The sequence below is a fragment of the Pipistrellus kuhlii genome, unplaced genomic scaffold (genome assembly GCF_014108245.1).
Source record: "Pipistrellus kuhlii isolate mPipKuh1 unplaced genomic scaffold, mPipKuh1.p scaffold_m20_p_2, whole genome shotgun sequence".
In the NCBI taxonomy this organism is placed as follows: Eukaryota; Metazoa; Chordata; class Mammalia; order Chiroptera; family Vespertilionidae; genus Pipistrellus; species Pipistrellus kuhlii.
Window position 1 is genome coordinate 76,947,002 of NW_023425515.1, and position 16,267 is coordinate 76,963,268.

Below are 16,267 nucleotides of genomic sequence, written 5' to 3' on the forward strand. Positions count from 1 at the left end.
ATAATTCCTACATTTGGTACTTGAATATACCCCAAGCTGTTTATTTTGTTTATTGAGGTAATAAAAGTATTTAAACTTTATGAAATTTCTCAAAATAATTTTATATATGTAACAACCAATTGATACATCAATCTATTTTCTACTAACAGAGTTATTTAATTATTTATTTTGAGTAACACATTATATTGGGTCGGCAACTACGTGATTGCGGGTTCACACATATATGGCTTCAGTTGAATTTTTAGGTTTGCAGACGTAGTACAAATGTAAAACACATTTTGTTATTTGATAGTTGGCTATTCAGATGTTAATCAGTAAAAAAAGTTTTTTGATCTGTTTTGTAGTTTTTGTTTGGCGTTCGTTGAAAAATGGAAAATCAATAATGGAAAAAATGGAAAATCAATTTCAATAATGATGATGATGTCAAATAGTACCTGATTCAGTTTTTTGCTAATAAAAACCAGAAGTTTTTTGAACGTGGGATTATGATGCTGCCTGAAAGATGGCAAAAGGTCATTGATCAAAATGGGCAATACATTACAGAATAAAGTTATTTAGTTCCATGAAAAAATTGTCTTTGATTTTCTTTAAAAAATCCGCAATTACTTAGGTGCCGACCCAATATATGTAGTCTAGTGATGTCTGAAAAGTCTATTTAGCCAAAACTTTAAGTCTCCAGAACTTGCTTCTTCAAAATTATAATTCAGCTTTGATTTTAAGATATTAGAGAAAAAAGGGAAGATTAAAATTTCCTGTAAACTTCTATCTCTCCTGAACAGGTACATGAAATACCTAAAGACTCATCCCAGTGACCTGACCTCAGTGGATGGATGAATGGATGAATTTCTGCATATGTATATTTTCCATAAATTAGTATACATTTTTGTGTCCCTTTCTTAATAGAATTCTAGGAAGAATACTATCTAGCAAAATTCAATGCATACCTAGAAAGTAGTCATAGATATTTTGCCTCTTATAGCCAACACTCAGTTACAGTGACCAGTTATTGTGTTTGCATACAGCACTACCCAGACCTTTGCCACTCTTCCTTCTGGATCCCAGCCTTCTGACCATTTCATTTTTGTTGACATGTCTAATAGAATGTTTGGCAAGGGAAATGAAAATGAAAGTAGCTGAAAATTCAAACCAGTCAATTAAACCAAAGCCTCATGACCATTCAGAAATTGGATCAGGCTGAATTTAGCTCTATAATTTAGGTATTTATAAACACATCAGTTAAAATGGGCAAGTCTAAAAATGTGCTTTACATTAAGTTCAAAGATTCAGCAAGCTGAAATGTACAGACAAAGAGTAAACAAATACCCATATTCTATACTGGAAAGCAGTATCTTTACCTAGGTTCCCTTGTGATTTTGATATGATGAATGGGGTTAAAGAAAAAGAGATGCAATGATAATGAGAACTAGTTCTAGTAATATGAAATGTGGTTGGAAATCATAAATTACCAGCTCATCTACACCCAATGCAATGTATTTCTATTCAAGTTTGCTTTCATGTGTATTTTGATTTAGAAGTGACATCATCATCATGAACCTTTATCATTTACTGACTTCAGAGATACTAAAACAAGTGTAAGTATGCATAGTGAACTCAAATTATTGCTAGGTATCTGGCTGAAATAAAATTTTATAAAAAATGAGCAAACAAAATTTTCAGGAGAATTTTGCTTTTGTTCTTAAATTTATGATTACACATGAAATAATGAATTTTTCATAATTAAAAGCTTAAGGGAAGCATATCAGCATGTTATAATCAGTTCATTTTCCCAATCCTCCCTAATGGCTCAGAGATATTACTAATCATTGAGCCACTGTTTGAGGACAGAAGAAACATGTTTCAGAATGTCAGTGAACTCCAGGTTCAGCACTATTTATTTCACCTCAACATTCCTAATCACCTTTTTTATAAGAAGAAGAATCAGATAAATGTGAGATATAGCAATACATAGAAATGTTGATTGTAACTATCAAATAAATGTTGCTTTAATATATTTTATGCAAACATAAAAATTACCAATGACTCCAATATCACACATTTTGAAATTTAATTCATTTCTGAAAGAAATGCTATTAACTCCAATTAGCAGCATGTCTTACATATCTAATTCCTTTCTCAAAAGTCTTAAACACAATCTATTATGAGATTATATATTTTGCCTTATTATCCCACATTCAGCATTAGTATTATGTCATCAGAATCAGGGTAGAAGCAAAAAGCAGAAGCAAAAGAAAGAAAACTGAAGAAAATTGACAAAATATGCATCACTATTTCCAGGAAGGAAGTCTTAAATCACCTTTGACAAGAAACAAAAGGTTTGGTATAGATTTTTACATACTATATCTAACTGATGGATGGAAATATTGTAATTCACTGAATTATAGTATTTTTTTTCCTGTGAGTTTCCAATTAAATATGTAAAATATGGACAATCTTTTCAAAATTCCATTTTAATCAAGACATTATTCACGTTAAGAATAACCTCTGTTATATCCACTGGTTTATGAGTTAATGAGCACAAGGGCCAACTCCATTTTGACTTCAGATCAATATTTAGTACCTGGCAGAATGCTAATTACAATTGACCATATCATGTTTGTCATTTAAGGCTGGTTAAAGATAACCTCTGTCTTCAAAATTAAGCTAAAAAAAAACGGTTTCTCCAATTTTTTTTAATCAATCATACTCTATCCGTGTTAACACACCGAATGTTTTACACTCAGCTGACCTTAAAAGTTTTAAATGTATTGATGCTAATTTAAAACAAAATTTAATACCTTTAAAGATAGGAACAATATTCCTGATCTCTGTTACTCCATTCACAGTTGGTTTGCTTGGTAAGTACAATGACAATTAGTGAATATAGTAATATGAATGTGCTGAGTTTGATATTGTAAGAACAGCTTAGGCTTTTTTTTTTTCTTTTCTTTTCAAGCTTCTTCTACCTTTTATATTTCTTCTCAATTAGTAAAATTAATAACTTAGGTATAACAATTAATTGAAGTGATGATAGCAGGCTTTTTATTTCTACTTTTAAAGAAATGCTTTTAATGTTTCACAATTGAATATGAAGTTTATAGTTATGTTGGGTGTTTATATACTTTCTGTCAGACATTTTCTATGTATAATATGCTACAAAATATTTTAAGTTAAAATGTTTATTTTTTCTGCATTTATTGAGATTGCCTTTTTATTTTTTATCTATTAATGTGACTTTCTTGGATGTTAAATATTGAACCAACTTTGCATGCTTGGAATAAACTAACTTGTGCATGATAAAGTATCATTTTTAATACATTGTAATGAATGGTTTTAAAATTATTCCAATGGTATTAAAAATGTATTCATATGTTACATTGACCTGTACTTTTGCTTTGTAAAAAATATATATTTTATTTATTTTTTACAGAGAGGAAGGGAGAGAGATAGAGAGTTAGAAACATGGGTCAGCTGCCTCCTGCACATCCCTTGGGATGTGCCTGCAACCAAGGTACATGCCCTTAACTGGAACCGAACTTGGGACCTTTCAGTCCACAGGCCGATACTCTATCCACTGAGCCAAACTGATTTCTGCTAATTTTGCTTTTTGATAATATTCTTTTGTGTTGGTGTCAAGATATCACTTGCCTCATGAGTTAGGCATGTTTCATTTTCTTCCCTTCTGCATGAGTTTGTATAAGATCAGTACTACTCAGACAGTTATTACACAATTATGTAATTATATTTCTCCTCCTTTTACAATAGATACTGTATTTTTAAACTTTTTTAAAGATAGCATCTGGGCCCATGACAAATTTTGTAAGTTGAATTTATTCTTCCAAAAAAAATTCTAACAAAAATTATTGATGGAGAACACAACACATTATTTCATGTTGAAGAAATAAGGAAACATGTAAAAATAGCACTTCCTGCCTTACTTTTTCTCATATATTGAGTAGAGATTTTTTTTAGTTTTGTTATGTGGGCCTTAGAATGAGATAGCTTCAACTGATTTACCAAATTATGGTCCTGAACACAGGTTTTCCAAAATTGATTATCCTAACAAACTATTTCTATATATTATTAATAAAATAAGTATAACTATATATTGTCTATTAAGATTATGACATGGGGTGTAGTACCCTTGAGACAAATGCAGAAATAGCTTTTTAAGAGAAGCAAAGAGAAAATAGCAAGAATTTGGCATTGTCTCTAAAAATCTTATTCCAGTAATGTTTTTTTATTATATGTGGAGCAGATAGAAAGGTGGAAACAAATAACTTAGTTACTAAGTTTGTGTGTGTGTGTGTGTGTGTGTGTGTGTGTGTAGTTTTTTTTAATTTATTTTTTGTTTATTTACTTTTTATTTTTTTTGTAAAGTGGATTCTCACACCAATACAGAAATGTTTGACTTATTAAAAAATATCTTTGCCAAAATCAGTTTGGCTCAGTGGATAGAGCATCAGCTTGCGGACTGAAAGGTCCCAGGTTCGATTCTGGTCAAGGGCATGTACCTTGGTTGCGCGCACATCCCCAGTGTGGGGTGTGCAGGAGGCAGCTGATGGATGTTTCTCTCTCATTGATGTTTCTAACTCTCTATCCCTCTTCCTTCCTCTCTGTAAAAATCAGTAAAATATATTTAATAAAAATATATCACCTTAATGTTATGGTTATGGCATTCTTTAATAATGCAAGTTTATAGTTAAGTGCATTATTATTACTTTTTAAAAATTTCAGTAAATAATTCCTCCTCAAATAACAACAATAAAAACCCCACATCAATCTTATCTATATAATTCCTTTTATTTTATTAAGGGAAAAGTGGCCAATGGAGGTCTTCTTGGAGTCTGAGCATCATTTGACTAATGGTGTGATGGCAGAAATCTCAAACATTTGCTTAAAGAAAGTTCCATCTTTTTGAACTTCAACTAAAATTGATAACACATGTTCATGCCAAGCTCTGAGCAGAGACTGCGCCCCCACCTTTCTGCTACTTTGAGATCAGAGACTCTCTCACCTTCTCTTGTTTAAGACTATCAGACTCAAAATGTACCATTAAAATTGTTTATGGCTCTATTTAAATAAATGAAAATATAATGATCGGATAAAGGGCTTTCTCCAAATGAGCTGAAAATTATACATTATAATAGACCTGGTGCTTCAAAGCACAATTAATAGCAATAAAAAAATTTTTTTTGAGTACAAATAAAATGAATTGTTTTCAAGCATTTACTTCTGTACTCCCAAGATTAACTGGTAAAACCTCAAGCTGGCAAGAAGTGGTAATTTCGGTTTTTATAGCTCTATTCCACTTAACAATACATTTCTACATAATCTTATTTGATCTTTAAAGTATCTGGAAATAGAAATGCTACTTCATGTTACAATTGAAGAAAGTGAGTCTCTGTGAGTGGTCTGATATGCAGATGTCTCATAACCAGTAGGGTTGAGTCAGACCTTAAACTTTGACCTGCTTTTTAACCCAGATATCAATTATATCTCTTCTTTAAATGCTGTTTTGTTCATTAAATTTTAAGCTCTGCATCACTCTAGTGTGTGTGTATGTGTGTGTGTGTGTGTGTGTGTGTGTGTGTGTGTGTGTGTGTGTGTGTTTGGACTTTGAAGGTAGATTATTTTATCCTTTATATAGTCTCAGGAAACAATAAAATAATAGAAGTGGATTGAATAACTTCTTCTGGTGACAAAATTGTCTTACTCATATGTTAAAAGCAATACATTACCTTTTTTTCTAAGGCATTTCTATTTTCTCTCAGTTACAGGTGCTAGACTTAGAGCTTTTACATATGCTAGTAAAGGAGCTCAAAACCTAATTCTCAGTCTGCTACTCTGTTATACTTGCACTATATGAGATGACTCTTATTTATACAGTCAGATTTGGCATGTTTATTTGACCAGAGAGATATATCAAACATAGAACTTTTACCCTAAGAATAAGGTAGTTACAATCTGTATTAGAATGTCACAGAATCAGGTTTGAATAAACTATTAAATGCATACTACTGACAGTATTTAAAGGTCATTTTTTCTTAATCTTTTCCCCTGGATTTTGGTTTTAGGGATTGTTTTATGGATTTCTTTGCCAAGTGATTATAATTCATATTTGATTATTTCATTTTTATATCTAAAGAAAACATACCACAATTATTGTAGCTTAATATTACTTACCACTCAGTAAACAAATTTATAGAAAGCAGCTAGCAAAATACAACAACTTGTTTTTAAAAATTCTTAACACTGGAAGCAAAAAATCAACTCTTACTTGTTAATATATGAGAGATTATCAATAAGCTCAAGTACCTAATTTTTACTTTCATAGTTACTTGCATCTTGTGTTGACATAGCTGTAGGTGTTGGAGAAATTAAGTGCTCATGTTAAAATTGAATCACTTTCTCAATTATTCCCGGTTTGTTACAAGCAGCTTCACAATTCTACTCTGAAACAAATTCAGTTAAATGAACCAACACTTACGACCTATTGGCAGAAAACTAGGGTGTTTTTTTAAAAATTTACTAATTCAATCAATCAATCAATCAAACAAGCGAGCAATCAATATTTTATTTCCTAACATTAGTCAATTAAGTACCTATTATGATTCAGGTTCTGTTTAAGTCCCTGATTATCAAATAAAATGGATTTTGCCTCCAAGGAGAGTTTACATTTGTTTTAAGCATTAATGGTTATTAATTGGCCACTGAGTGTTTCTGAAGTTTGAGAGATGCCCTGTTATGTTCAAGTTTTAGGGAAGGTAAATAATTTCATATATATACATACACACACACACACACACACACACACACACATATATATATATATATATATACACACATAAAATATATATATGTCAAATTCAATGATAAAAAGTAGAAATACATTTTTGCCTAGAATTGGTGATAGAGGTGAAAACAACAGACCAAGTAACCAATGCCACATCTAGAACTTTCCAATTAGACAATATACTTGTTCATTAGTTGCCATTTGTTCAAATGTAAAATTGTAATATACCTAATTCACAGTATAGTAGTAAGAAAAAAATAATCTCCACATTACAATGTTGGACATATAATAGCCATCTCAGAAAGAAAAACTTGTAAAAATTGAGAGTTAAAAGAATGATTAGGTAAGTTTAAATGCCTTTCCTCTCCCAGCGACGTTAAACATATGAAGCACAACTACTTTGTAAGGAAGCTATGGAGAAAAATAAATGACTGATTATTAAATCACCACTGATATATCATCCTGTTCCATGGATATTAAGTAGATTGGTCTTACACTGAAGGAACAAAGGATTCATACATTTTCCTAATCTGTACTACTACAAAAAGTGTTTTGATTATTAATTTAAAAATTTTTAAAGTCATTTGTCAGAAAATATTTCAGTGTTACTAGTAGTATGGCCTAATTTTTAGTAGTACAGAGAAAAAATGATTCTTATGTGACTTAATGTGGGCTTAATGTTATGATTAAGTTCTTACATTGATAAATCCTTAATCCCATTTATTATATAAGAAAACTATAAAGGATATCAAAGTATATTTTAATTATTCCATACTTTTCTGAGGAAGGAACTGCTGTTTTAGTCACACTAAAATGAGAATAGGTATTAGTGCCATTTAGAAAGTGCTCTGCATAGTGTTAAAGAAAAATATCATTGTGAAAAATATAATATGTAATGTTATTGGTAATCACAGAATATGGAAATGTGATGCCAATCAATTATCCTCTAATGGATGCCAAATTCCCTGCCATGCTGTCTTTTATTCCAAAGAGTATGCTTCCAATTTAACTTATTCTTCATTTTGTGCTCTGAATCTTAAGGAAAAAGAAAAAAAAAAATCTCAGAGCATTCTCAAGAGCTTTTCCTTGGGATTGGAGCCAAAAATCACATAGTTGTCTCATGGGATTCATTTAGAGTCTGGCTGGAGAAACCATCAAGGAAATAAGTTCAGATCTCTATCACAGGCTGTGATCTAGAGCTTCCTCAGACAAGTCAAGAAGCCACGTGGGACTATAGATTAGAATTATTTGAAATCCACAGAGAACAGAGAAACTCATTGGGTCTAAAGTGGTCCCAACCATCATAGCTCAGAAGTATTCCGCAAATTCTCATAATTCCCCTAAAGTTGGGTGTTGGGGTAGGTGGTGAGTAATAAAATAAAAGGCAGCTAGCTGGGAGTTCCTGACAATTTCTATCAAACTTGAAACATTGTTTTTCCTTGCTACTCTACATAACAGAAATTTCTCCAAAATTTACTTCTTCCCTGTCTTTTAATCAGCATGTGTTTAATATCCAGTTTTAAATATATATAAATATATATTATTGATTTTTTTTTTTACAGAGAGGAAGGGAGAGAGATAGTTAGAAACATCAGTGAGAGAGAAACATCAATAAGCTGCCTCATGCACATTCCCCACTGGGGATGTGCCAGCAACCAAGGTACATGCCTTTGACCTGAATCGAACCTTGGACCTTTCAGTCTGCAGGCTGACTCTCTATCCACTGAGCCAAACCAGTTTCGGCAATATCCGGTTTTTAGCTTCTAAATTTTTGTAAAGCTTTTTAAGATCACTGTCAATATAATATTAGTTAAATATTTTTGCTCTCTTGTCAAATAAAGACATGTTAATCTTAAACTGGTTTTTTTTTGTTAAAACTTTTAGATACTTATGAAAAAAAAAGAATCATATTTCTTAAATGACTGAATTCAGCTCAACATACACAAAAGTTGATCTTATGACTTTAGACTTTACTTACTTTTAGTGACAACTCCCTCCAGCCTAATGATATTAGGATGGTCAAATTGTCCCATAATGCTTGCTTCTCCCAGGAAGTCTCTCCTTTGCTTTTCAGTGTAGCCCACTTTCAAGGTCTTGATGGCCACTGAAATCTCTTTTTTGGATGGGAGTTTTAAGCGACCACTGCACACCTCTCCAAATTCACCTGTTAGAATGCAGAAGAATGAACCCCAACAGGAAAAAAAATTATATATATATATAATTATAATTATATATATATTGCCAGCAATGGAACGCCATAACATCCAAAATGATTGTTCTCTATGATGAGCTAACTGCCCTGATGGGGGTGTGGGGCCAGCAGCCAACCTTCTGCAGCTCCTCCCTCCCCCAGCCAGCCCTGCCCCTGATGGACCCCTACCACCCCAATTGCCTTGTGGCCCCTCCCACCAGCCAACTCCACCCCAATCACAACCCCACTCTGATCAGGGTCAGGGGCAGCTAGCCAACCATCCATGACCCCTCTCCTCAGCCAGCTCCTCCCTGATCCAGCCCCAATCAAGGCAGGCCAGCCAGTCAATCTCCCACCATCTCCTCCTCCTGACAGGATCAGCCCTGATCTGCCAATTGGCCTGGCCTGGTCAGACCCCAACTGTGCATGAATTCATGCACAAAGCCTCCAGTCACGTAAAAAAAAAAAAATCAGTAGAGAACAATTCTTTCCTTATAATAATTTTATTCAAATATTTACACCTTGGGTCTTTAAGATGTACACTGTAGGCTTTCAAATTATTTTGGAAGCTGGTAATCTGAGCCTCCCTAAGAAGCCCCGGGACATCCACATTCTAACAGTAAATGGACCTGTGACAAGCCTCATATATTTTTAAGAAGCACACTGTGAATAATGTAATATAAAAGAATATGGGACAGTTGAAAGCTATAATTATTAGACTTTTTACTCCTTGTTCTCATAGCTACCATTTCTCAGAATAATCAACAGACCAGCATAACCATGGGTTGAGCATTGATTGAAATTTCAGATGTCTCTAACTATTCTGTTTTTTACTAAGAGGGCCAATTTAACTATATACTTGGACTCTCTGAAAATGAAACATCTGCTACCAATTCATTTTATTAGAGTATCAGCATATTGCATTATTGACAAACTGTTATAAAGTTCTCTGGGCTTCTGGAAGGAGGACCATAAAATAACAGCATCAAATAAAAGATACCACATTTTATTTTGCCCTGTTCAGTGTGGCTCATTTGGTTGGGTGTTGTCCAGTACACCAGAAAGTCACCAGTTCAAATCCTGGTCAGGGCACATGCCCAGGTTACAGGTTTGATCTTTCCGGTAAGGGGTGTGTAGGAGGCAGCCAATATTTCTTCTCACATCAATCTTTCTCTCTTTCCCTATTCCTGCCTCCCTCTCTAAAACAAATTTTAAAAAATTGAAAAAGCAACAACAACAAAAAATGATACCACATTTTTATCTATGGAATTACTGTAGAGATATTTTTTAGATTCAATAAAAATTTTCTTACATGAGTAATTAATCCATAATGTGTTGAATATAAAGTATTGCTAATTTTAAATAGTCTAATGTCGTGATCAGCAAACTGTGGCTCTTTAGCTACATGGCTCTTTGGTCCCTTGGCTCTTCCACAAAATACCATGGCCTGGGTGAGTATATTTTGAAGAAGTGGTATTAGAAGAAGTTTAAGTTTTAAAAATTTGGCTCTCAAAAGAAATTTCAATCATTGTACTGTTGATATTTGGCTCTGTTGGCTACTGAGATTACCGACCACTGGTCTAATGTTATTGGTAAAAAATTACCTAGAACTAGTTTGAGCACTATCTTCATATCCATTGTTTTTGAGATTTGCTCTTTCAGTAGATTTTTAGCTTCTGGAGAGCAGAGACCTTTTACATTCTTTTCTTTTTTTCTTTTTTTTTGTCCTCACTGATGCCATAGTAGTAGCTACAAAGTAGTGCCATGCATATAATGTTTCCTATTCACAGAATAAGTCTCAATATTGTATAAATTATTAGACATTTAAAGTCTTTTTAAAATATCAAATAAGAGGAGTTTCTTTTTTACAAAGATTCAGTACATACTCAATTTTCAGAATGTGTGTGGAATGTAGTCATATTTTTGGTCCAACCTCCTCACTATGAGTTTTTGTACAAGCTCCATGCCTCAATGGTCAACCAGAAAGAAGGTGTCAAGAAGCAAGCTGTTTCTTCTCTATTTGTTGTCCAGGTAAGTAGTTTTCCCCCAGAAACAGCAAGTGGCCCTATCGACTTTGTAACTCCATCACTAAAAACGACTTGCTTCTGTCCAGGAAGCTCTAAACTGACCAGTTTCTTAGGAAACCAGTCTTGCCCCTATTTTTAAAACCATGACATGTTGCAACTTGTCCAAGTTACTTAAGGCCCAAGAAGCAGTTAGTCAGAAATTATTTAATAAGTACTCATCAAATGACACCATTATGTCAGACACAGTGAATAACACAGATGTATGATAAAGAAGGCAGATCTAATTCCTCCCCTTGAGGAAGTTCAGAGAAGATAGCAATCACTGTGGCTAGAGTATTCTATAGAATTATAGGGAGAATTAAGGGCAGAACTTGAGACTGTTCCTTGGTCCTTTGAAATCCAAGGGAAATTGTGTTATAGAGATATGAATATTAGGAGGAGAAATTAGGATGCAAATTAATAAATTAGAATTTGTAAGCAAGAGTAAGAATTTATTTCCTTCTACAGAACTATGAGAACATTGCCAGAGCTCCAGTTTCCTTTGTGTAAGCATTAATTTTGAGCAAATCTTATAAGAAGTATTTATAATGAATTTTCATTTCCTGAAAGTTCTGCCATTATCATGAGCCAACATGGTGTAATACATTGTGTTTTAAATTTGGATGCCATCACCACTTGCTCTAAGTGACAAGTCACTTGTCATATTACAGGCCAGACCACACAGAGCTGGTGGGACAGAGCATGCATTCTACATTGTCTACGGTGTAATTCTTCCATTGTCACTTATTAGCTGTTTGATTTTGAGTGTCTTAACCTCTGTGTCTTTTTCTCCTTATCTATTATATAAGAACACTACTTGTGTCTCTACTAAGGTTTTTGTGCAATTAAAAGAATTAATGTAGTATGTGAAACACTTATGAGAGTACCAGACACATAGTAAATGCTAAGTGTTAGTCACTATTTTCCTGAGTTCAAACCTTCCTTAAGAAGAATAAATTATTGATTTACCTCTCAAGCGTTAGATCAAATTGAAAAACAAATATAAAAGTGCTTTTAACACTTCAAATACTGTTTAAATGCAAGAAGAGTTGGTTGTGATGGTTAGTGTAGTTGCAAAATTAATGTCATGTTGGACGAGTATTTGTAAAGGACATTTTGTAAAAATACCCCTCACAAGGAGACCAAAGGGAAGATTTGAAACTTCAAGTAGAGTTTCTTTCTATGTTCTCATTGGGATATCTGTACATATACATCTACCTTCAAAATCCAGAAAATGGCATTTCAGTAATGCTAATTTATAAGAATTACAAAATTTAGAAATGTGATTATTTCATCAGGTAGATATTATAAATATTTACTTAATTCTCTTTTAAATAATTTAAAAGAACTCTTAAAATGTTAACGAAGACTGAGAAAATGCAATGTCTAATCTTTCTATTTAGCCCAGTTTTATGTGTTTGCACCTATAAGAAAGGAAATTTAGGTTCTGTTATTTCTACATAAAAGCACAGTTACAGGAGGGCCACTTAGAAAGACACTGCTTGGTTTTTTAGTTCAATAAGTGCAGCACTATTTCTCTTTTGAAAGAAAGTGTGATTTATGAGAATTAAAATACTGTTTTCTGATTTAAGATGCACAATGCAAAATTGCTCAAAGTAAATTTAATTCCATTTAAAATAGAGGAAAAAATGTACTTTAAGTAGAATGACTCTCCATATTAGCTTCAAAGCCCATTCTCCTTCTAGTGTTTTAATAAAAATACATAAGAAACAGGTTGATATGTCAGCTAAGTACGATAGATGAATAATCGAATTAATCCTCACAAATATCTAGAAAAAGTATATTTTGATCATCATCGTGCAGCATGGACTTTGAAGTTGAAAAGTACAAGTTTTTAATGTCGTTTTCCTAATTAGTAGCTATGTGACCATGGAGCAGTCAAAGGTTCAACAATTGTTTCCTCGTCTGGTAAAATTAAGATGCCAATACGTATCTACCAGACTAATAAAATTAAATGCATGTGAGTGCTTAGCATAGACTGTCAGCTAAATAAATACATTCTACCTTTAGAAAATTTCAATATTTAATCTTTGAAATGATAGTTAGATTGGGGATTAAAATTAGGAATGTCCGTTATACCCATTTCTTTGTATATCAAATGTCTGACTGAAAATTAGAGAATTAGCCCACAGCTATAGTCTTTCTGTACATGTCATTGATTGTGAAAGTTATGGCATTGACCAAGATAGTCAACACTTTTTAAGAATACAAGATTGTTGCTAACCAATTTAACACAAATATTCATCTTTTATGTATACCTTATTTGTAAAAGTTAAAAAGTGTGCAGAAACTGGGTGAATTTGTAGATGAAAGAAAGCTGTCCATGAGTAGATTGTGACTGTAGCTGTTGTGGAAATGGGTACCTGATAGTTCATTATACTCTTACACGTTTTCATCTATTTTTGTGGATATTTAAAATTTTACAACAAAATATTTCAAAATCTTGATTTCACAATTTATAATCGGCAATCTCAAGCCTTTTAAACTGAAGTCCTCCAGGAGAAGCATAACTAACCTTGAAGATATACCTATTTGCAAACAAAATAGGCATTGCTTTACCATTAAAGTGGAAAATGACAATACTGGCTGCAGAACCCTGAAAATGGGGTATATGTCTAGGTTGTTTTTTGTTGTTTTTTGTTTACAAATATGTTTGAAGAGAAAAAGGAAAAAGAGGATCTGTCCTAATATTTAATCAGGAATTATTGAGTTAGTATAGTAGGCTTTCCCTTTATCTCATTTATCAGATACCATTTTTAATGAGTGTGCTTTGTTTCACACTGCAGTGAAGTAGTTCTCTGGCTTTTTAATAGCATCTGCATATGTATGCTTTAACTTATGAGGAGGGTCTCAGATCTCAGTGCCCTCGTGTGTCTGTCTGGCCTTCTGGACCTTGGCTGAGAACAGTGGGTTTTTCCTCCTGGCCAGTTGAGCACTCCAAACACACGTGTTGCATATGCGACTGCAGCTTCTGTGCCAGAGAAGAATGCACTCTCCTGGGGCAACATTCAACAGTGACCAGAAACCTCTGCACCACGGAGCAGTACACAAAGCAGAACTGCACAAATGAAAGAATAAGCAATACAGAACTCTTGTAACTGGATTAGATGTATGGTGACTGTTTCTTCTTAAGTCTTAGAGTATGAAAAAAGAAGTCACTCTAGTTTGCTTATGAATCTCTGACTGAATATTTTAATACGTTATATTGATTTCATAGAGAGGAAGGGAGAGGAGGTGATAGACATCTATGAGAGAAAAACATCACTCAGCCATCTCCTGCCCGTCCTCCACCCAGGATCAAGCCCACAACTTGGGCATGTGCCCTGGTGAGGGATTAAACCTTCAACCTCCTGGTGCATGGGAAGATGCTCAACCAACTGAGCAATGATGGCCAGGCACTAGATGAATATTTTAATATTGCCTACACATGTGACGTTTAAGATGATACAACATTGAGAAAATTAGAAGATAATTTTTTTTACAATTCTATAATACATAATCTGTATATTGCATTGTGTGTTCATCACCTAAATTCCCTTCTAGAAGAGAAAAGTTAATGAATTATCATTTTGTTTAGATAATGTGAATTACTCTGATTGTTCTAGAAAATAGGAAATACTGCTTGCATTCTAAATAATGCTTTGGTGTATAGAAAGAAAAAGAAAAAAGAAAAAAATATAGGAGAGGAGATTAGATGCCCATTTGTATAAAGAAGCATCAGTCATAAATATATTACTACAGAAAATGTGTTCTGATGTATTACGGATAATTCAATAAACTAATTTTTCAGTCTTTCATTTCCCAAATCAAAATAACTAGTTTGTGAGTGTTTTTTTGTTGTTGTTTTTTAGACCGATATTGAAGAATGAGATGATGGTGTAAAACCATTAATGAACACTATTGTTTATTTTTACTTTGGAATAGTAGTTTTGTTCAAATGCACACTGCATGTACTGTGAATGTTCATATACTATGTCTCAGTGTGTAAAATAGTTATTTTATAACATTCTATAATTTTGCTAAAAATATGCAACAATTGTTAATAATCTCTCAAAGAGTATTTATGAATTTATGCTATAGCAAAATTACTGATTATAAGTAGAGATTTCTATATAAAAACAAGCTTTGACACAAATAAATTAATAGTTTATAAAGTTACAGGCAACCATTAAAATGGAGCACTTCACATTATTTAAACTACTCAAACTAATTGTCATGAAATTTGTGTTTTAGAATTTTTCATTTATGATATTTTGTGTTGTCTATTTTTTGAATTCTGAAGAGGATTCTAAAATTACCTTTTTTCCCCACAGATCCTAAATTCCACTTAGTGGGCTTAAAGTAAAACACACTTTTATCCTATTATCCCTATTTAGCTTAATGGTCTTTGTGACACATGATCAGCGTAGCCCTGGGAAGACTGAGCTGTTGCTGCTGCCGCCTCTGAAATTCAATAAATAAAAAGCTGGCCTGTGGTCTGTGAGTCTGTAGGTCTGGCACCTTTGAAATCATTCCATTCCATTAAATACTCCATTTATTTGTTACTTGCCTTTGATCATTATGTCCAAAAATGCCCATTTTCATAGCAATATACAGGTGGAGCAAAAGTGGGTTTACAGTTGTTTATATAAAAATAATGCAATAATTAATAAATATTAATACAAGAATAAACTTTGTGTTACACACACTCAAAATTGTAAAACTCTTTTGCCACACCCTATGATGAGGCCTGAGAACCTGAGCAATTTCAAGGAGAACTCTTTCTTTTTCTTTTCTTTTTTTTTTTTTTTTAATCTTTATCTGAGGATGTTGGCTGGTTCTAGAGAGAGAGACAGGGAAAGAACAGTGACCGGCTGCCTCCTGTACATCACCTGCCTGGGTTCTAACCACAACCTAGGTATGAGCCTTGACAGTGAACTGCACCCACAACCTTTTTGGTGTAGGCGACAATGCTCCCACCAATGGAGCCACCGGCCAGGGCCTCAGGGGAAGTTCTTATTCATAGCTGTAAACTTGTAACTGACATTGTAGGTTGGCAGTGACATTTCTGTTGTGGTTACCTGCTCCAACAACTTTGTCAATGGATATGTTGGTGGCGTCCAATTCCTTAGCAAACTCATGAACTGCTTGAGTAGGGTCTTCGTATGTATGTGGATCCACATAAGTTCTGAGTCCTGGAAGTTTTACTGTTTAAGG

The 16,267-nt window shown here is 33.4% G+C and overlaps 1 protein-coding gene across 2 annotated transcripts in view; it reads right to left on the reverse strand.

Moving 5' to 3' along the window:
* The window catches only part of EPHA3 (EPH receptor A3), a 342,182-nt gene that overhangs the window by 46,104 nt on the left and 279,811 nt on the right, over nucleotides 1–16,267 (reverse strand). For both annotated transcript variants that reach the window (XM_036446292.2, XM_036446293.2), the window contains exons 10-11: nucleotides 16,132–16,257; nucleotides 8,772–8,957 (exon numbers count right to left, since the gene is read on the reverse strand). In XM_036446292.2, the coding sequence (XP_036302185.1) occupies nucleotides 8,772–8,957; nucleotides 16,132–16,257 (312 nt within the window). The remainder of the gene's footprint in view (nucleotides 1–8,771; nucleotides 8,958–16,131; nucleotides 16,258–16,267) is intronic.